Here is a 21,769-nt window from a genome sequence, read left to right as displayed (position 1 = left end):
CCCTGGCTGGGGTGATGGAGTCGGGGTCGGGCCTGCTTTGGGCAGGGGGCTGCACTCGGTGACTCCTGAGGGCTCTGCCCGCCCTGGATTCTGTGCTGATATGCAAACATCGCAAGTCAGCTCCCCCCTCCCCTCCCCTCACCTCCCCTCCCCGAAAGTTATGAGATTGGCTTCGGCATCATCCGATTTTAACAACAGGGCCCCCAGGGCCCCTTTCCTTTGCCTTTTGGTTCCCGAACCCGGGGGCGTCACGGTTTCCAGCTTGTCTCTTGCCCCAGAGCAGGCTGGGAACAGCCCACTGTCTGTGAGACAAAAGCTGAAATGTTCACCTCCCCACATGACTCCAGCAGCTGGGGCTTGCAGACCCCCCCAATATCCGCGCAGCCGGGGCTAAGATGGGGAGACCCAGCAGCCCTGGTTCTGCACCCCGCTTCCGACCTCTCTGCAGGCCTGCGCTCCCCGGGAAGCCCAAGTTCTCAGCGCCCCACATGAGGCCGGCACCCGCCTCGTTTCATTGCTGCTGCGAATCCTTCCAGGCGGTGAAGCAGGAACACGGGGCTCAGGGAACTGGCGGCCTTTGGTCTCGGCAGGTTTCTGCGCACAGAGCGGGAGGCTGAAGGCCGGGGGAAGGGGCTGGTCTGACTCCCCCAGGCCTTGGGTGCCCACCCCAGGGCTCCCTGTACAAAGTGGCCTTTCTCTCCCGCCCTGTCCTGTCTCACTTGAGGGAAAGCTCTTGGAGAAGGGGCTGTCCTCCCGGCTGGGCCTAGGTTGTGGAGGTGTGTGAAAAAAATCCTGCACACCCCCTCCCCCAGAGTGGAGCCAGCCAAAGTCCCAGTGTAGACAAATTGGGGCGGGCACCGGCACGCTCTGGTGCGGGTAGTTATTCGGATGGCAGGAGCGATGCTGGAGAAGGACATCGGTGCCTGGCGTAGGCCGCATCTCTAGGAGGCTTTCCAGTGCCGACAAGGCCTTGCTCCGTGTCTGTCCGCAGGCTGGACCAGCCCCGCTCCTGTCCGTGGGCCTAGGAGCTGGCGTGACGCAGGGTCTGGGAGGTGGGGTGGGTCACGAGCCAGCAATGCCATGCGGTTGCGAAAAACGCCAATGCAAGGCGAGGGGTATGAACAGCGGCGTAGCAAGCGAGACAAGGGTGGGGACAGTACTCCCCACTGGTTAGACCCCGGCTGGAGTGCTGGGGGCCAGTTTGGCCACCATTGTGTAGGAAGAGTGTAGAGCAGGGGTGGAGAAAATGAGTCAGGGGCCGCACACCAGGGAGAAGGGGGCTGGTTCCAGGCAAGTCTGGGGGCCCCGGGCCTAAGATTCCCCACCCCTGGACTGTAGAGAAACTGGAGATGATCCAGAGGCGAGAGACAAAGACGATCCAAGGGATGGCGCCCAAGAAGGACCTGGGGGGGGGTTAGTTTGGAAAAGAGGAGAATACGGGAGCGGGGCACAGGACAGCAACCCTCAGACCCTCGCAAGGCTGCCGGGCAAAAGGGGAAACGTCATTTAGCGTTGGAAAGGGCGGGGTTACAGGTTGGTACCCCCCAGCCAGCCCTCAGCGCCGCCCTGAGCGTGCTGCACGGGGCGCCGGCGGCGATTTATAGGGTCCACGGCTCCGGCTGCAGCTGTGGCCGCGGTAACAGCAAAGGCCACCCGGAGCTCTGGGCTCTTTTAAATCTCCTTTGCCCTTCGGCTCTCCCCCCTTCGGTCACCCTGCTCAGAGCATCTGGCTGGGACACGGCCAACCCAAGATGGTGGCAGGAGTCAGACTAGCAGACCCTTGGTCCCCTTCTCCCTTGGGCTCTATGAGTCTAGGGTCACACAGGGCTCTCCCCAGCCCACACGCTAATCGGACCAAGGGACATGTGCTAGCCTCTGCCCCTCGCCTGCCTGACACCCATCAATCCATGGGCCATGGCCCCCTCACACACACTCCCCCGACGTGCCAAGGGCTTGTCAGCGCTGGCGCAGGAGACACTGACGGCAGGTGGAAGTCTTAAGCAGCAGCTACACCAAAGCATCCTGTGTCCTGCTCTCTCCCGAAGTCTGCGGGTATCATCTCTGCCCAGGAAAAGTTGGGGTATGTCCACACTACAAAGTTAATTCGAACTAGCAACCGCTGCCTAGGCGCTACACATGCAAACCGCTAGTTCGAACTTAATTCAAACTAGGGGAGCACTTAATTCGAACTAGGGAAACCTCATTCCACGAGGACTAACGCCTAGTTCGAATTAAGGGCTGTCTAGCCCCTTAATTCGAACTAGTGGGAGGCTAGCCCTCCCCAGCTTGCCCTGGTGGCCACTCTGGGCACAACCAGGGAATCTCTTCTGCCCCCCTCCTGGCCCCGGAGCCCTTAAAGGGGCATGGTCTGGCTAGGATGCCCGTGCCAGGTGCAAACCTGCCAGCACCCAGCCAGCAGACCCTGCACCTGGCACGGCACAAGCCAGCCACCCGCTGCCACCCAGCCCTCCGCCTCTTCCCGGGAGCAGGCTGGCGGCTCCCGGGAGCTTGCCCTGGACCGCAAGAGGCAGGCGCCCACCTGGTCTAATGCGGAGATCGTGGACCTCATGGAGGTGTGGGGGAGGCCTCCAACATCCACAACCTCCGCACTAGGCACAGGAAAGTGGCCGTCTAGGGCAGGATAGCTGCCAGCCTGGCCACCAAAGGTCACATGCAAACCCAGGAGCAGGTTTGCATGAAAATCAAGGTGGTCCAGTGAGACCCCTGAACCTGAGCCCTGAGCTTAGAACATAAGAACATAAGAACGGCCGTACTGGGTCAGACCAAAGGTCCATCTAGCCCAGTAGCCTGTCTGCCGACAGCGGCCAACACCAACTACCCCAAAGGGGATGGACTGAAGACAATGACCAAGCCATTTGTCTCGTGCCATCCATCTCCAGCCTTCCACAAACAGAGGTCAGGGACACCGTTCCTACCCCCTGGCTAATAGCACTCCATGGACCCAACCTCCATGACTTTATCTAACTTCTCTTTAAACTCTGTTCTAGTTCTAGCCTTCACAGCCTCCTGTGGCAAGGAGTTCCACAGGTTGACTATGCACTGTGTGAAGAACTTTCTTTTATTAGTCTGAAGCTTGCTACCCATTAATTTAATTTGGTGTCCTCTAGTCCTTATATTATGGGAACTAATGAAGAACTTTTCTTTATTCACCCTCTTCACACCACTCATGATTTTATAGACCTCTATCCTATCCCCCCTCGGTCTCCTCTTTTCTAAGCTGAAAAGTCCCAGTCTCTTTAGCCTCTCTTCATATGGGACCTGTTCCAAACCCCTCATCATTGTAGTTGCCCTTTTTGGAACCCTTTCCAAGGCCAAAATATCTTTTCTGGGGTGAGGAGATCACATCTGTACACAGTACTGAAGATATGGGCGTACAATAGTTTGATACTTCCCCTCCTCCTTCTTCCCCTGGCTTCCCCCTTCCAGCTCCCTCCTCCCAGGTTTCCCCCTCCCCTCTCCCACCCTCTCTCTTCCCCACTCTCTCCTCCTTTTCCCAGTCTCCCCAGAGGTTAATTCCCCCCCCCCCCAGTTTTGTTAAATAAAGAGAGTTTCTATTTTTGAACACACGTGTTCTTTATTTTGTACATCAGGAAGCGGGGCTAGGGAGGGGTAAGTGGAAGGAGGTGAGGGAGAAATGGGGTACGAGCCCCCGATGGGGAGGACTGGGCTGGCTCTGCAGGCTCCTCGGGGTGGAAGCTCTCCTGCGGCCCCCCAATTGACCCTCCCCGGATGACAGCCTGCGGCAAGTGCAGCCGGGCTGATGGCCGAGTGCTGTGATGTGCCGAGTGTGGGCATTCAGGGCACTTCAAGACAGGACTGCTTTGCTGTCCCTCATCGAGGTAGACAAGCGAGCGGGGAACCCTGAGAACTGTCTGTCCAGGGTGGGGGTCGGGTCCCTTTAAGCACAGCCCTCGGCTAACCTGAGACAGAAGCGCCATACTCTTACGTCCTAACCTGATGCCCTGCCGGCACTGTTTCCGGCTAACCTTAACCTCGGTTCAGGGTCTGCTCAACGTGGACATGCTAGTTCAAATTAGCAAAACGCTCATTCAAATTAGTTTTTAGGTCTAGATGCCCTAGTTCCAATTAGCTTAGTTCAAATTAACTAATTTGAATTGTTAGTTCGAATTAGTGCTGTAGTGTAGACAGACCCTTATTTACTTGTTCCCATAACGTAAGAACTAGGGGTCACCAAATGAAATGAATAGGCAGCAGGTTTAAAACAAACCAAAGGAAGTTTTTTCTCCACGTCTTTCCCCAAGTGCAGTGCCCAAAACAGGAGGCAGAGCCCAGCCGAGGCCTCACTAGTGCAGGGCAGAGCCGGACAATGCCTCCTTGTCTCTCCCATACTTCGCTCTTGCTGATCCAGGCCAGAGAGGGCCGAGGGGGGACCTGGTAACAGACCTCAGCAGACCAGGCCAGAATCTCCACTTGTTCACTGCAGCACCACACCGCTACCGCAGTTTTCGTTTGTGATCTGCGCTAGCCCCTGCGCAATGTTTTCTCTCATTTTTTCCCTCCATGTGCAGAATAAATTTTGTTCTGTGCACTGAGGCATGTGCGGATGGGCACCACCAGCAGAAACACAGGCTGCCAGATGTGGGCGCTCTGCTAATCAGCTGGGCAGCACCTGCCTCTCCCCTGGGTGCCCACCCAAGTGCTCGGCTTACAAGGAACTCTGCCCCCCTGCTTTGGCAGGTATTCCCAGCTTGTCGGCGTGCTTGTGCGGTTCCCTTCCTACGAGCAGCATGTTGCGCTGGTCGTTAGTGCACTTCGTGGGGTTGGATTCAGACCCATTCTCCAGTCAGTGACGACCAATTGGAATTCAAACCCCAATCCCCAACGTGCTTCCAACCCCTCCCGGCTCGCTGTCAAAAGCAACTCTTACTCCCGTAGAGAACATGAGCTATGAGGGAAGGCTGAAAGAATTGGGCTTTTTTAGTTTAGGAAAGAGAAGACTGAGGCAACATTTAAACTGAAGCTTCTTTTGGAAGCTTTTTTCAGAAGAGATCGTCCGAAAAAGCTTCTTCTGAAAGAGAGTGTCCACACTGCAACAGCACATCGAAACAGCGGTCTGCTGTTTCAACAGATGGCGTCCTGACTGAATGGACGCTCTCTCGCACGTCCGCTGTGATTACTATGGACGGAGTGGCCACCAGAACACCTGTGCTTTTTCCTGGAGACCTCTTCTTTCGAAAAAAAACCCCTCTTCCCCGTCCACGCACGCATTTTTGTGAAAGAGCTCTTTCGGCTTCTACCTCGTAGAATGAGGATTACCAATGCTGGGAAAAACCCCTCTGTTCTTTCGATTTTCTTGCGGAAGAACGCAATTTCAATGTGGATGTGCCTCAAGTTTTGTCGGAAAAATGGCTGTTTTTCTGACAAAACTCTGTAATGTAGACATACCCCGAGAGGGGACACGATAGCCGTTTTCAAGTATCTAAAAGGGTGTCATAAGGAGGACGGAGAAAAATTGTTCTCCTGGGCCTCTGGGGATAGAACAAGAAGCAATGGGCTTAAATTGCAGCAAGGGAAGTTTAGGTTGGACATTAGGAAAAAGTTCCTAACTGTCAGGGTGGTTAAACACTGGAATAAATTGCCTAGGGGGGTTGTGGAGTCTCCATCACTGGAGATATTTCAGAGCAGGTTGGACAGACACCTGTCAGGGATGGTCTAGACGGTGCTTGGTCCTGCCGTGCGAGCAGGGGACGGGATGCAATACCTCTCACGGTCCCTTCCCGTTCTAGTGTCCTAGGATTCTATGACATGTGGAGTGGAGAGGGCTCCTTCTGCCGCTACCTTAAGTAACTAACTTACCAGGCCATTAGCAACAGAGGCCAAGACAAACACACAGCCTCTGGCCTCATGTTCCCTGCAGGCTCCCACCCAGAGACAGCTGCACCCTCCCTCCATGGAGCTGCCTGAAGCAGCTACCCTACTCATGGCCAAGACAGCCAGGCGCGCCCAGGTTCCTGAGGCTGGAGGGGGTTTATGCCAGAGGAGACAGAAAGGAAAATCTTGCAGCCTCCGCCCAGGACTGGGACTCAGGAGGGGCTCATGTTCTGTGCAGAATCCTGGGCCAGACACTTCGTGCCTCGATTTCCCCCCTTCCACTGGGTACAGTGACACAGCTTAGCCATGTCCAGTGGGGGGGCGCTGAGTTGTGAGCGTGTCTCTACCCGCCTTTCCACAACTGCTGAGCGGTGACCCCTGGACCCACAAGTTTTTCTGCTTTTCTGGAGAATGTCTCCAGCCCCGCCGCCAGCCTCGCTACCCCCAGGTGCGTGCCTTCGGCGCCAGGCTGCTCAGTCCCACACAAGGGCCAAGCCCCGTTCATAGAATCGTAGAATACTAGGACTGGAAGGGACCTCGAGAGGTCACCGAGTCCAGCCCCCCGCCCTCAAGGCAGGACCAAATACTGTCTAGACCATCCCTGACAGACATTTATCTAACCTACTCTTAAATATCTCCAGAGACGGGGATTCCACAACCTCCCTGGGCAAATTATTCCAGTGTTTCACCACCCTGACAGGTAGGAACTTTTTCCTAATGTCCAACCTAAACCTCCCTTGCTGCAGTTTCAGCCCATTGCTTCTTGTTCTATCCCCAAGGCCAAGATGAACAAGTTTTCTCCCTCCTCCTTAGGACACCCGTTTAGATACCTGAAAACGGCTCTCACGTTCCCCCTCAATCTTCTCTTTTCTAAACTAAACAAACCCAATTCCTTCAGTCTTCCCTCATAGCTCATGTTCTCTAGACCTTTCATCATTCTTGTTGCTCTTCTCTGGACCCTCTCCAATTTCTCCACATCTTTCTTGAAATGTGGTGCCCAGAACTGGACACATTACTCCAATTGAGGCCTAACCAGCGCAGAGTAGAGCGGAGCTCTGTTCGTTTAGCTCTGTGAACCGTGCTGAGGTAACCTGCCCCTGGATCCCCAGAAGCTGGGGATGAGGCATGCTCCGTGCGGGGCAGACCATGCGCACACGGGACACGGCTCCAGGGAACCTCCGAAGTGTCTCCGAGTGGGTAACGTGCCGAGTCGGTAACGGGAAAGGGGTGGGGCTCAGGGACACGGGAAAACCTGTGAGGAGACAGGTGCAGTCGGGCTGACTGGGCGAAGGTGCAGTGGGAGGTAGCTAGAGCAAGGAGTCGCAGGTGCAGTCGAGAGTGGAGGAGGGAAGGGAAAAGCGGAGCGCGAAGGCCCGGAGGTGGTTAAATCCCAGGGTGGCCAAAAAAAGGAGGAGGAAGTAAAGTGAATGCAAGCGCTGGAGAACAGACTGGTGGCTTGAGCCAGAGAAGTGAGGAGAGAGGCTGGAGCCAAGGGGAGGGAGGGGTGGAATCCCCATCCCTAGAGGTGTTTAAGTCCCGGCTTGACAAAGCCCTGGCTGGGATGATTGAATTGGGGTAGGTCCGGCTTTGGGCAGGTGGCTGGATTCGATGACTCCTGAGGTCTCTGCCCGCCGGGGGAGTCTGTGGTTCTATGATTCTATGTCGCCGGTGATGGAGAGAGGATGGGGCAAAGACAGGAGAGGCCCAGAGGGCAGGATCCAGGGGGGCTGTGCCCGGTCTGGGCGTCCCAAGGTTAAAATCCTCCCAAACAAGCCTGGAAGTGGCTTGAGCCCTTCTGGGAGGTCAGCCTTTCCCTGCCTGGGAGGGAGGGTGAGGTGGAAGGCACCAGAGAGAGATCTAAAGGGGGGAGGGGAGGGTTATTTTCTTCCTTCTCCCTCCAGGTCCTGCCTCACAGCCTCATAGCTGCCCTAATGCCTCCCCTCCCCCAGCTGCCCCCCAAAAGCTGGTCCGTGGGGGGGCCCACAGGTGGCATGAAACTGTCCGCCCGGAGGCACGAGACCAAGAGATCCTGCTAGGTTCCTGGTACATCTGCAGGCAGGGACCTCACCATGGCCGTCCCAGTCACATCACAGCCCTGAACAGCTGTGGGTCCGGAGCCCCCAAGTCTGTGTGCGCGGCGGGATGGAGGAGCACAGGCAGCGGAGGACAGACATTTCCTGCCCAGGAAACCGGGTCACTCACGTGTTGGTTTCTAAGAGCTGGTGGGAATGAGACTTCCCTGCACTCGGAAAGTTGCACAGTGAGAGGGGCCAGAGCAGGGGCTAATCACACCTCTCACAACTAAATACACTCAGAACTACACACACAGAACTACACACACAGAGACACACGCAGAAATAAATACACACAGAACTACACACACAGACACACGCAGAAATAAATACACACAGAGACACATGCAGAAATAAATACACACAGAACTACACACACAGACACATGCAGAAATAAATACACACAGAACTACACACACAGAGACACATGCAGAAATAAATACACACAGAACTACACACACAGAGACACACACAGAAATAAATACACACAGAACTATACACACAGACACATGCAGATATAAATATACTCAGAACTACACACACAGAGACACGCAGATATAAATACACACAGAACTACACACACAGAGACACATGCAGATATAAATACACACAGAACTACACACACAGAGACACACACAGATATAAATATACTCAGAACTACACACACAGAGATAAATGCAGATATAAATACACACACACACATACACACACAGAAATATGCACACAGAGAAATACATACGCACAGAGAAATATGCACTCAAATACACACCCAGAGAAATACACACACCCAGGAGCAAACACAGAAATACACACAGAGAGAAATAAATACACACACAAATACACATAGAAATACATAAACAGAGAAATGCACATAAAGATATGCACACAGAGAAATACACAGAAATATATACTCACATGGAAATACACACATCGAGAAATACTCACAGACACACAGAAAATACACACACATCCCAAAATACACACAGACACGTACACCACACACCCAGAAATACACACACACACAGAGAGAGAAATACACAAACTGAGATGTTTGAAGGAGGCACCGTATAACATCCCACAGGTGTCATGTAAGATTTCTGCAGCAGTTTCTGCAAGTCCAGTGGGGCTACTCACGTGTGTAATGACACTCCCACACAGAAGTGTTGGTGGGAGCTGGCCCTTGCCCTAGGGTGGGAAAACTCCTTCTCTGCCTGCACCAGTGTGGCCAGCACAAGAAACAGAGGGGGAGCCGTGTTAGTCTGAATCTGCAACACCGAGGAGTCCTGTGGCACCTTAGACACTAACAGATGTATTGGAGCATAAGCTTTCATCTGAGGAAGTGGGTCTTTGCCCAGGAAAGCTTCTACTCCAGTACATCTGGGTATGTCTAAACTACAAAGTTAATTCAAGCTAACAGCCATTAGTTCAAATTAACTTCCAGAGGCGCTACACATACAAACCGCTAGTTCAAACTTAATTCAAACTAGCCGAGCGCTTAATTCGAACTAGGGAAACCTCATTCTACAAGGACTAACGCCGAGTTCGAATTAAATAGTTTGAATTAAGGGCTGTGTAGCCCCTTAATTCGAAATAGTGGGAGGCTAGCCCTCCCCAGCTTGCCATGGTGGCCACTCTGGGCCAAACCAGGGAAACTCGTCTGCCCCCCTCCCGGCCCCAGAGCCCTTAAAGGGGCACAGTCTGGCTACAGTGCTTGTGCCAGGTACAAGCCTGCCAGCACCCAGCCAGCAGACCCTGCACCTGGCACGGCACGAGCCAGCCACCTGCTGCCACCCAGCCCTCCACCTCTTCCCGGGACCAGGCTGGCGGCTCCCAGGAGCCTGCCTTGGACCGCAAGAGGCGGTTGCCCTCCTGGTCTAGTGCAGGGATCGTGGACCTCATCCAGGTTTGGGGGGAGGCCTCCAATATCTACGACCTCTGCACTAGACGCAGGAAAGTGGCCGTCTAGGGCAGGAGAGCTGCCAGCCTGGCCACCAAAGGCCACATGCGAACCCAGGAGCAGATTTGCATGAAAATCAAGGTGGTCCAGTGAGACCCCGACCCTGAGCTTAGAACATAAGAATGGCCGTACTGGGTCAGACCAAAGGTCCATCTAGCCCAGTAGCCTGTCTGCCGACAGCGGCTAACACTAGGTACCCTGGAGGGGATGGACTGAAGACAATGACCAAGCCATTTGTCTCGTGCCATCCATCTCCAGCCTTCCACAAACAGAGGCCAGGGACACCGTTCCTACCCCCTGGCTAATAGCACTCCATGGACCCAACCTCCACAGGTTCCACAGGTTGACTATTTGCTTTGTGAAGAAAAACTTTCTGTTATTAGTTTGAAGCCTGCTACCCATTAATTTCCTTTGGTGTCCTCTAGCCCTTCTATTATGGGAACTAATGAAGAACTTTTCTTTATGCACCCTCTCCACCCCACTCATGCTTTTATAGACCTCTATCATATCCCCCCTCAGTCTCCTCTTTTCTAAGCTGAAAAGTCCCAGTCTCTTTAGCCTCTCTTCATACGGGACCTGTTCCAAACCCCTGATCATTTTAGTTGCCCTTTTTTGAACCCTTTCCAAGGCCAAAACATCTTTTCTGGGATGAGGAGATCACATCTGTACACAGTACTGAAGATGTGGGTGTACCATAGTTTTATAATTCCCCTCCTCCTTCTTCCCCTGGCTTCCCCCTTCCAGCTCCCTCCTCCCAGGTTTCCCCCTCCCCTCTCCCACCCTCTCTCTTCCCCACTCTCTCCTCCTTTTCCCAGTCTCTCCAGAGGCTAATCCCCCCCCCCCCCAGTTTTGTTCAATAAAGAGATTTTCTATTTTTAACACACGTGTCCTTTATTTTGTACATCAGGAAGGGGGGCTAAGGAGGGGTACGTGGAAGGAGGTGAGGGAGGAATGGGGCACGAGCCTCCGATGGGGAGGACTGGGGTGGCTCTGCGGGCTCCTCGGGGTGGAAGCTCTCCTCCAGGGTCTCCTGGATCCTGCAGCCCCCTGAATGACCCTCCCGGATGGCAGCCTGCGGCAAGTGCAGCCGGTCTGATGGCCGAGTGCTGTGATGTGCCGATTGTGGGCATTTAGGGCACTCCAAGCCAGGACTGCTTTGCTGTCCCTAGAAAAGCGAGTGGGGAACCCCTTAGAACTGTCTGTCTGGGGTGGGGGTCAGGTCCCTTTAAGCACAGCCCTCGGCTAGCCTGAGGCAGCAGCTCCAGGCTCTAAGTCCTAATCTGATGCCCTGCCGGCACTGCTTCCGGCCAGCCTTAACCCCGGTTCAGGGTCCACTCAGTGTAGCCATGCTAGTTCGAATTAGCAAAACGCTAATTCGAACTAGTTTTTAGGTCTAGATGCGCTAGTTCGAATTAGCTTAGTTCGAATTAACTAATTCGAATTAAGTTAGTTCAGATTAGTGCTGTAGTGTAGACATACCCTCTGTTAGTCTCTAAGGTGCCACAGGACTCCTCGTTGCTCCAGCATAAGAGAGATATCACTGATATACAATGTCTTACCCGAGCAAACACCTCACGGCAGGACCAAGCACCATCTAGACCAGCCTGACAGGTGTCTGTCCAACCTGCTCTGAAATATCTCCAGCGATGGGGATTCCACAACCTCCCTGGGCAATTTATTCCAGTGTTTGACCACCCTGACAGTGAGGAACTTTTTCCTAATGTCCAACCTAAACCTCCCTTGCTGCAGTTTAAGCCCATTGCTTCTAGTCCTGTCCTCAGAGGCCCAAGAGAATCATGTCCCCCTCCTCCTCCCTGTGACACCCTTTTAGGTGCTTGCAAGCTGCTATCATGCCCCTCAGGATAGCGAGCAGCTCTGCCGGCTAACACGATGCAAATACTGAGTGTCTCCATCGCTAGGACCTTCCCTTTCCTGCACTCCCGATCGTCCCTGTCTAGCTCTGTCCTCGCTTCTCCGAGGGAGGGGCTGTCGGGCGTGTCCAGGCCCTGGGGCCAAGCTTTCTTGGGACACCTGGAATAAATCGTAACTCCTCTGACGACTAGTGCTAATAATCAGAGACCAAGCCATGCCCGGCGCTGGTTCAAGCCAAGGGGTAAAGCAAACATTTCCATCCCGCCTTTGCCGGGCGCGCTGGCCGGCCCGCGGTGGCCATGTTGCCATGGTGAGGAGGCAAGAGGGAGGCCATGCTAGCGTCCCGGACAGGACCTCTCCTTGGCAGCAGCCTGGCTGTAGCCGGGAGGACGGAGCTCTCCCGTTGCATTGCCCTGGCATTTTGCCCCGGAGACCACACCCTGCTCCGCCCCCAGGTTGCCCCGGCAGCGTTGGCCCAGGGCCCATCCAATGGCCCCATGGGCTAAGACTAGGAGGAGCTGCGGGGAGGGTATAAAAGTCCCCCGGGGGACCCCGGCTCAGCTACGGGTTTCTCACGCAGCTGACGCGCCGAGCACACCCACGCCTGCCACCATGGTGCACTGGACGCCCGAGGAGAAGCAGATGATCACCAGCCTGTGGGCCAAGGTCAATGTGGCCGAATGCGGGGGCGAAGCCCTGGCCAGGTAGGCTCAGCCCCCCCCCCCCGCCTCGGCCCCCCGCGGCCGGAGAGGTGCCTGCTCCCGCGCTCACCCCGGGTATGTCTCTCTGCTTGTGCCCCCCTGCCTCTAGGCTGCTGGTCGTCTACCCCTGGACCCAGAGGTTTTTCACCTCTTTCGGGAACCTCTCGAACCCCCAAGCCGTCCAGCACAACCCCAAAGTCCTCGAGCATGGCAAGAAGGTGCTGACCTCCTTCGGGAACGCCGTGAAGGACCTGGACCACCTCAAGGAAACCTTCGCCCACCTGAGTGAGCTGCACTGCGAGAAGCTCCACGTGGACCCTGAGAATTTCAAGGTGAGCGCGGCGGGCGGGGGGGAATTCTGGGCCCCTGTCGCCAGCCTGCGCACGCCCCCTGCGGGAGGGGGCCAAACTCGAGAGGGACTTGGTCGGCAGGGGCACGTTGTGAGTGGGGAAACGGAGGGAGGTGTCCCGGGGCAGGCCGGTGGGAAGGGAAGTCCCGACTGTGCTGGGTGGGTGCAAGATCCGTGGCCTCTCCCCACGCTCTGCATGGCCCCGGGTTTACGGCATCTCCTCCCGCGCATTGGGTGAGTCACGAGGCTCCCGGGACGGAGGAGGAAACCACGAAGAACTGAAGGGTGAGAAGGGAAACGGGGGGGGGACATGGAGCAGTGGGAAGGAGGGTAGTGGGGGGGTGTCAAAGTGCACTTCGGGGTGTGGACAGGCGACCGGAGGGTGAAAGCAGCCATGGGCGCCTCAGGGGTGAGCCGGGGATGTCTGGCGAGGAACCATCAGCCGGGAGGAGACCCAACGGGCAGGACAGGAGAGTCCCAGGAGGAAAGGAAAAGCGGGATGTGGGGAAGAGAAAACGCAGGAGCTTTCTGGGGCGAAGCCCATTTTCAGGCACCCTTTGGTCTCGGGCAGAACAAAGCCCCACCTCCCAGCAATAATGGGGGGCTGTTTGGGGCAGTAGAGCCCACAGGGCGGTACTGGACCATCACGCTGGGAGGCAAAACGGATCAGGCCATATTCTCTATATGGGGCCCCCTAGAGAGCCCCGACGCTACCTGATTAATGTTCTTTACTGGGGGAGGGACAGGGGGCAGTTTAGGTTACGGGGGGGAGACCCGCCCAGGCTCTCGCAAGATGTAGGGCCCCGAGAAGAGCTGGCGGGCTCCCCAAGCCAGACCTCCCCCCGAACAGGGAGAGGCAGGAGTTTTGCTGACCGGGGGGGCCTGTTCTCTTTCCTTCTCCCCCGCAGCTCCTGGGCGACGTTTTGGTCGTCGTCCTGGCTGCCCACTTCGGGAAGGATTTCACCCCCGCCTGCCAGGCCGCCTGGCACAAGCTGGTCGCCGCAGTGGCCCACGCCCTGGCCCTCAGGTACCACTGAGTCAGCAAGAGGGACCGCTCAGCAGAAGATCCCAGCTTCCTTCTGCGCCCCGGGAACCGTCTCGGGCAGCGACAGGCTATGACAACCCAATAAACACCTTCTGCTGAAGTCTCCCGGAGTGTCTGTGTCTGTGTGTTGGGCAGGGGGGGCCAGGGGCTTGGGGAGCTTTGTTCTCTTCGACTGGCAGGGCGGGGGGGGGGTCTCCGGAAGGCTCACAAACCCCCAGGGCCAGGTGGCAAACAGACCTGCAAGCACTAAGCAAGAGTGTCACACACACACACACACACATAGACACAGACATGCACACACACAAGCATGCACACACACACACATAGACACAGACATGCACACACACAGACACAGACACGCGCACACGCACACACATAGACACAGACATGCAAACACACACACACATAGACACACACACACAGACACAGACATGCACACACACACACACACAAGCAGGCACACACACACACACAGACACAGACATGCACACACACACAGACACGCGCACACACACACATAGACAGAGACATGCACAAACACACACACACATAGACACACACACACAGACACACACACACAGACCATAGACACAGACATGCACACACACACACACACACAGACACACACACACACACAAAGGACCAGCTCGCTTGAGAAGAGGAGCCAGGTGCTCCAAGCAGAAAGCGGCAGCCCCTGTGTATTTCACTCCACCCTGACTAATTTTCTTTGTCGCCTGGGGAATAAGGAAAATCCACCCGGGCAAGGGAAGGTTTTCTTATCAGCCCAGCCGTCTGCTTTCTTGCGCCTCTCAGGGCAGTTCGCTGACTCATCCCGACTTGGGCAGGTCTGGGTGGAGGCGGCTTACAGATAAACTCATTGCATGGAGCTATCACGATCTGGCCAGACTTGGTTTAACACATCCCTAGCCCACACCCTTCTGCTGTTGTGTAGCCTGCTGGGCCTGATCCTGCCAGCCGAGATCCAAATGAGTCACTGAAGGTCGGGGGGGGAGGGGGAAGGGACACCCAACTTTGTGCGTGAGGTTATTCGCGGGCAGAAGGGTTTGCAGGGGAGCCCGGAGGCTGTAAATAAATCCAAAGTGATGCAGCTGCGAGAACAGAATCCCAGCCCCGCAGACAGAAGCGTGGGGCCTAGGTTCACTGTTACCGCTCGGGAGAGAGGGAGATGGTGGAGTTGCCGTGGGTAGTTCTCCAAAAAACATCCCTCAGTGAGCAGCCACAGTCGACAAAGGGAACCGAGTGGAGGGAACCGCTAAGAAAGGGTCAGAGAATCAGACAAAAACGATCCTTCGGCCTCTGTATCACTCCGTGGTAGGCCTGCCCCTTGAACACCGAGCGTAGATGTGGTCACCCCCGCTCAGAAAAGGTGTATGGGAACTGGGAAAAGGGTCAGAAACAATTTGTGACAGGCAACCTCCGTCCCTAGGGGTGTTTAAGTCCCAGCTTGACCAAGCCCTGGTTGAAATGGGTTGGTCCTGCTTTGGGGGGCTGGACTCGATGACTCCTGACATCTCTTCCAGCCCTGGGATTGTAGACCCCTATGAAACAGGAGAGATTAATAAGATGAGGGGTTTTCAGGTTGGAAAAGGGACAATTAAGGGGAGGTATGAGATGGGGTCTAGAAAACCATGACTATTGTAAGGAAGGTGGCTAAGAAAATGTGATTTCCTCTTTCTCATCAGACAGGAGACACCCAATGACATTAGTAAGTTGCAAGGTTAAAATACGCACAAGGAAGTGTTTTTTCATGCTACACACAGTCAGCCTGTGGAACTCCTTGCCGGAGGATGTTGGGAAGGCCAAAACTATAACAGGGCTCAAAAAAGAGTGTCCCGAGATCCTAGTGAAACTGCCTCCCCTCCCCGTGCACACACTTGTGCACATGGACCGTGGGTATAGACGGCAAGGGACGGCAATGTCTTCTCCCCTGGGTCTTAGCGCTCAACCTCTCCCATCTTCCTCACCATTCCTGCAGGCTCCCACAGCAGGCTGGTACAGAACGGCGACTTTTCCCTCAAAGAGGATCTGTTAACTTAAAAGTAAAAAGCCTTCCAGCTCACCAGACTATTCGCATCCCAGTGAGCCTGTGAACGGTCCATTGTGTGGTAATGAAGCCATTTAAAAGTCCTGTGCCCACCCTATGTACTGACAAACAGGTCAGTGCATTGCTCGGCTGACAGGACCTTAGTTTAAAATTTGCTCTAAATATTTCATTCGTGTGTGGCTGAAGTTTATAAAAAATCCCGTCATCGATACTTAGACACACAAGCTGAGTATTTATCTGTAGCCTTAAAGGCTTGGATCTTCTGACATATAGATTTAAAAAAACTCTCCAAAAGGCCACTCTTATCTAAAATACATATTTTAATTTCCATTACTATAGTACAAAAATTTGCTTCCAAAGTCTTTCTGTCCTTTCTACGCATGCACACATACACCGCCTTTTGGAGAGAGCCCTAAATGGGATAAAACATTCAATTTCTTCCAGGGAGTTGGACAACTGAGTTTCCCTTTTACTTCTCATTATTCAATGAACCAGTTATAAGAGCATCCCGTACCAATATCAGCATCTTACGAAGAGATAAAACAGCTAAAACCTTTGGAAACAAACATACAGTGACATTTCATATGCATGCCTTTTTATGAACATCTCACAAAATACATGTTCCCCTTTTTCTAAAAGCAAGGGACTTTGTTACGAACACACTAACCCGCTCTGATTGATGAGCTTAAAACAATGTCTTTGTTTCAGTAAGTTTAATCGGTAATATTCTGGAATAATTATTTTCAGAAAGCTTAAGAGTCCATTTACAATATAAAATGAGCTTAGAAATACTGATGAAGAACTTGTAAAACAGAGAAGAGCTGCACCTTGCATTCCCCAATATTTAATGTTGTGTTCAGCAGGACAACTGACTTGCCCTTACTACGCAGTTTTTGCAAATAAATCTCTGACAGATTTCAGGGTATATTAAAAACCTGCGAGTGACAGTTTTATTTCCAAATGCAGGGCTTTTAAGCAGGTGCCAGTATTTACAATCTGGCCTGGAGTGTAAAACATGCCCCATTTTCTTTAGAAAGACATCTGAGAAGACTGTGGGTTGTTTTTTTTTTCCCAAATATCATTTGCCACATTTGGGTTGCGGGATGTGGCTGGCGTGGGTGAGCAGAGAAAAGAGGGCGATGGTGGGGGGGAGGCAGGGTCATAGCAGGCCCAGTGCAAGGGTCAGCCCTGTTTGGAAGGACAGAATTGGGACCTATCCCTCAGGCCGGCCCCCTCGCTGGGATCAGAGCCCCCCCTTTTGGAGAGGTGGACGGCTGCGAGAGAGAGGGGGATTCCGCCTGCACTCTGCCCCCGTGGTGACCTGGGCCCCCCTCCTTGGAGATCACACTCTGCCCAGCCAGTCCCCTCCCCAGCCAGCACAGACCCACCCCCGGGCTGACCAATGGCCAGGAGGGGGAGGAGCCGAGGCCAGAGGATAAAGGTCCGGCCGAGGGCCGGCCACTCATCTCCTCGTTCCCATCAGCCGCCTCTGCAAGCGACCCCCTGCCCGCCACCATGGTGCACTGGACAGCCGAGGAGAAGCAGTTCATTACCAGCCTGTGGGGCAAGGTGGACGTGGCCGAATGCGGGGGCGAAGCCCTGGCCAGGTAGGCTCAGTCCCCCCGGCCTCTGCCCCCCGGCCCCCCGGCCGCTCCCCCGCTCACCCCAGGTGTGTCTCTCCCCAGGCTGCTGATCGTCTACCCCTGGACCCAGCGGTTCTTCTCCTCCTTCGGGAACCTCTCCAGCCCCACGGCCATCCTGGGCAACCCCAAGGTGCGGGCCCACGGCAAGAAGGTGCTGACCTCCTTCGGGGAGGCCGTGAAGAACCTGGACCACGTGAAGGCCACCTACGCCAAGCTGAGCGAGCTGCACTGCAACAAGCTGCACGTGGACCCCGAGAACTTCCGGGTGAGTTGGGCGGCGGGCCGGCCCGTCTTTCCAGCCCCCTCCCGGCCTGCACACCGGGCTGGCCTGATGCCTTTGGGCCGTGGGGGGGTGAGGGGGCGGCTGAGGGGGGGAGACACTTAGATGATCCTTCCAAGAGAGACCTGCCTCCCATGGGAGTTTCGAGAGCCCCATGCTCCATGATGGTGCCTGACGAGGGGTGAGCAGTTGGGTAGGGCGGGCCTGGTGCCCAGGGGAGCAGAGAGCTTGTGGGAAGGTCTATGCAGAGGGGACCCCATAAGGAAGTCCGGGAAGGATTGTTACAGCCTGGTGGGCCCTCCGCCTGCCCCCACTTCCTCCCCACTGAGTACGCCGAGGTGGCTCTTTTTGGAGGGGGAGCCAGGGAGCAGCATCCGAGCTGGTCCTGATCACAGGTCCAGATCCTGCTGGGCAAGCCAGGGGGCTGAGGTAACAGGGGGAGGGAGCCGGTGCGGCCGGGGAAGCCCGTCTGGGGTTAGAGAGCCGGGGAGAAGACGGAGGAAGGCGGGTGCGGGGTGGTGGGCCGCAGGGGAGCTAGGGCAGGTGGGGCCGGGGGATGCAAAGAAGCCAGGGGAAGAATGAGGCACGTGCAGAGAACCTGGCATGGGGGGAACCCCCGGGGGTCCACGTGGGGGTCTAGAGCCCATGACCAGGACTCTGCATAGAGTCTGTAAGGCCGAGAGGGGCCAGAAAACCTTCGACCGGCTCTTGTACCCCCGAGCCAAGGCCCAGGCTGGCCTCCGCGTGTGCGCAGAGAGAGAAAGGGGGAATGGGCCGGGGGGCGGGGGAAGGGACACGCCCCACACTGGGGAGCAGAATTCAAAAGGCCGTTTTCTTCCTTCTCCCCCTCAGCTCCTGGGCGACATCCTGGTGATCGTCCTGGCCTCCCACTTCGGGAAGGAGTTCACTCCGGCCTGCCAGGCCGCCTGGCAGAAGCTGGTGGGCGTGGTGGCCCACGCGCTGGCCCACCAGTACCACTGAGGCCCCGCAGCGCCCCGCGGGAGGGAGAGAGCCCGTGTCGGCCTCTGCCCCCCCTCCGGATGGCTGTAACCGTCAAATAAACGCCTCCCGCTGCAGCCTTCCCCGCCTCCCTGCGTCTCCGTGGGCACTGGGTGGGACACGGGAGGTGCGGGGGTGCCGGCTGCCTGGCTGGCTTTTTGTTTTTGAAGGGTTGGAGCAGGCAGAATGTGCAGCCCCTGGAAATAAACTTCCGGGACCCACAGCCCTGGGGCGGTGCTACCCACACCCCGCCGGCCCCCTCCCTGCATGCCAGTCCATAGGGCGCTCCTTAGGGCGGGCGGGCACAGGACCCACTCCCCGAGCGCCAACCGGGGCAGATGCAGCAACGAGCCAGGCCTGACGCAGAGCCGGGTCGCTCGGGAGCTGGGCTGCCAGGCCGGCCCTGTTGGGTGCTCGAAACCCTGATGCTCCCCTGCCCTAGAACCAGCCCACCCCAGAACCTGGCTGGGGGGGTCCAGCATCACTAGAATCCAGGCCCAGGTGCTGGGGGCGCCATGCTCCCCATCCTGAGGCACGTATCTCCTCACACACCCCCCTCTCCCGGCCCATTCGCTCCCAGCCGTCCTGAGGGGCTGGGGCCTCCCACCGTCAGGCCCTGGGGTCCCCCGCCAGCCCAGGGGTACCCCACTGTGCTCTGTGGAGCTTTGCTGGGGCCTGGGACAGCCGCGTCCGGGTGTTGCCTCCTCTGGGACGCTGGGGCCGGGTTTTACTTTCCCCTCCACTGGTTTAGAGCAGGGGGAAGTTTTGTTTGAAAAGACACCTTGGAAAAGGGGCCAGGGCTCCTAAGGGGCTTCTACAAGGAGAGGGGGCGGAGGGATGGCCCCCAGGGATGAGGCAAAAGCCAGGCCTCGGCTGCGACTGACGATATTGGCTCGGGTGGGGGGGGTATTAGTGGCCCCCTTGCTCTCTGGGAGAGAGCTGCTCTGACCGGCGTGGGTCCCCCCTAATTCTTGGCCCGCCCGCCACTGGCTGCCGCGTGGGGCTGGGGCTGTGCTCGCAGGGCACGGTGCTGAGTCCTCGGGCGGCCGAGGGGCTTTGGGTGTGGGCAGCTGCAGGCCCCCAGGCAGCCTGGCGGACGGGGGTAGCGGCTCCTCTTTGCTCAGCCCCTCGGGTCTCAGGCTGCCGGGTCCCACCAGGAGCACAAGAGGGAAGCACTTGTGGAGTATTGCGGCCAGGTCTGGGGCCCCCTTACAGACAGGATGTGGGCACATTGGAAAGAGACCAGTGGAGGGGACGAGGAATGCTGAGGGGGCTGGAGCACATGGCCTACGAGGAGAGGCTGAGGGGTTTGGGTTTGCTTAGTCTGCAGAAGCGAAGTGTGAGGGGGGATTTGAGAGCAGCCTGCAACTCCCGGAAGGGGGGTCCCAGAGAGGCTGGGGAGAGGCTGTGCTCAGTGGGGGCAGCTGGCAGAACAAGGAGCAATGGGCGGAAGCTGCAGCGGGGGTGGTCCAGGTCGGATAGTAGGAAACATCCCTGCGTGTCTGGGTGTCTCTCCTGTGGGCCCCGCATGCTCTGCTGCCAGCGTAACCCCTGGGTGGGGAGGAGGACCCGGCTTAGGGGTGTGGGTCAGAGCCCTGCCCTCAGCCAGACCCTTTCTTACCCCCAGCCCCACCCCGGGACTCACCAGCTTCCTGTCACCTTTGCTCCTAGCTCAGGAACCTGGCACTGCTCGGAGCCCGGGAGACGGGTCTGGAGGGATCCCGGCTAATGACGGGTAAACGGTTGGCAGAGAAATGCAGCCTTGTGCTTCCCGACGCAGGGCGACTGGAGGCCGGGTGAGCTCCATGGGAGCGGAGACAGGCCCCCTGTTCCAGTGCTCTTACCCCCCCCCCCCCGCCAGCCTGTGGGGCAGGATTGCTTGTGGGGCTGGGGGAGGGGATGCTGGTTGGGGGTCATTTTGCTGGGAAAATGCTGTGGCCGGTAACTACCTTTGCTGAAGGCTCCAGCCCTTCTGCTGAGATTCTGGTAAGAGTGTGTGTGCGTGTGTGTGTGTGTGTGTGTGTGTGTGTTATTATATGTGTGTGTGTGTGTTGGTGTGTGTGTGTGTGTGTGTGTGTGTGTGTGTGTGTGTGTGTGTGTGTGTTAGTCTCACAGAGCCGGGGCAGCCAATTTCTTTGAATCAGGCCTGGCCTGATTCAGACGAGACATGCGGGGGGCACAGATGTCACCGGGCCCTAGGCCCTGGGCTGCCATAGCTTATGGAAGCGCCTCTGACTGCTCCCCAGAGCTTGTTCCGGCGCTGGGGCCGGCTGTGCCCTCTGTGCCCGTCTCGCTCAGCCTCCGTTAGCTCTTCGGAAGAGTTTTGCATGTGTATCGCCAGGCGGAACCGCACCTGGGACGCCTGGAGCTCAGTGCATGAGCCTCTTCCGCCCGAGCTAAAAGCCAGCTGGCTCTCGGCTAAGGCTGTAGAGCAAGCTCAGTATTCTCTCTGCAAGTGGTCTCGGTGCCGCTAGGCGTGCGGCTTCCACGTGTGCGTAATAGCAGCACACACGGGACAAGGCGGTGCCGCACAAGGCCGAGAGAGTCAGACAGAAGCTCAAGCTCTTCCCACCTCCCTGCTCCCTGCCTCGGTTTCCCCGCCCGTCCTTGGTCTGCCTTGTCTAGTCAAGCAGGGAGGCTATTGGGCTGTCCTTGACCATGTGTGTGGACGGTGCCAACCTCACTGGGTTCTCCGCCGTTCCTGGAATGTCACCCGTAGCAACGGGGCCTTCCTCTGGTCCGCAGCCATCCTGACAGACTGGGCGCTGGGTCGGAATGGGAACGCCCCGCTGGGCTCCCCGTCTGCCAGCCGGCCATGGGGAAAGGGAACATCATTTCAGGGACTAGTGTCTGGGCCCCCTGAAGCCCAGGCCATGCTGCCCAGCCCCCCACTTCTCCCTCAGCATAGATGGTCCGGTGGAGCCCACGCAGCA

At 56.6% G+C, this 21,769-nt stretch overlaps 2 protein-coding genes across 2 annotated transcripts; both read left to right on the top strand.

Moving 5' to 3' along the window:
* Positions 1 to 12,299: 12,299 nt before the first annotated feature.
* On the top strand, positions 12,300 to 13,954 carry LOC142818157 (hemoglobin subunit beta-like). Its single transcript, XM_006130980.5, has 3 exons — positions 12,300 to 12,458; positions 12,565 to 12,787; positions 13,713 to 13,954. The coding sequence occupies exons 1-3, from the start codon at positions 12,367 to 12,369 to the stop codon at positions 13,839 to 13,841; spliced, it is 444 nt and encodes a 147-aa protein (XP_006131042.3). The 5' UTR covers positions 12,300 to 12,366; the 3' UTR covers positions 13,842 to 13,954.
* Positions 13,955 to 17,361: 3,407 nt separating this feature from the next.
* Positions 17,362 to 18,918, top strand: LOC142826610 (hemoglobin subunit beta-like). Its single transcript, XM_075919715.2, has 3 exons — positions 17,362 to 17,521; positions 17,600 to 17,822; positions 18,690 to 18,918. Exons 1-3 carry the CDS (start codon positions 17,430 to 17,432, stop codon positions 18,816 to 18,818), a joined length of 444 nt encoding a protein of 147 aa, XP_075775830.1. The 5' UTR covers positions 17,362 to 17,429; the 3' UTR covers positions 18,819 to 18,918.
* Positions 18,919 to 21,769: the final 2,851 nt, after the last annotated feature.

The sequence above is a fragment of the Pelodiscus sinensis genome, chromosome 1 (assembly GCF_052426305.1).
Source record: "Pelodiscus sinensis isolate ZL-2025 chromosome 1, ASM5242630v1, whole genome shotgun sequence".
Lineage (NCBI taxonomy): Eukaryota > Metazoa > Chordata > Testudines > Trionychidae > Pelodiscus > Pelodiscus sinensis.
The sequence above is the reverse complement of the archived record's forward strand: the minus strand, read 5'-3'. Positions and strand labels throughout refer to the sequence as shown.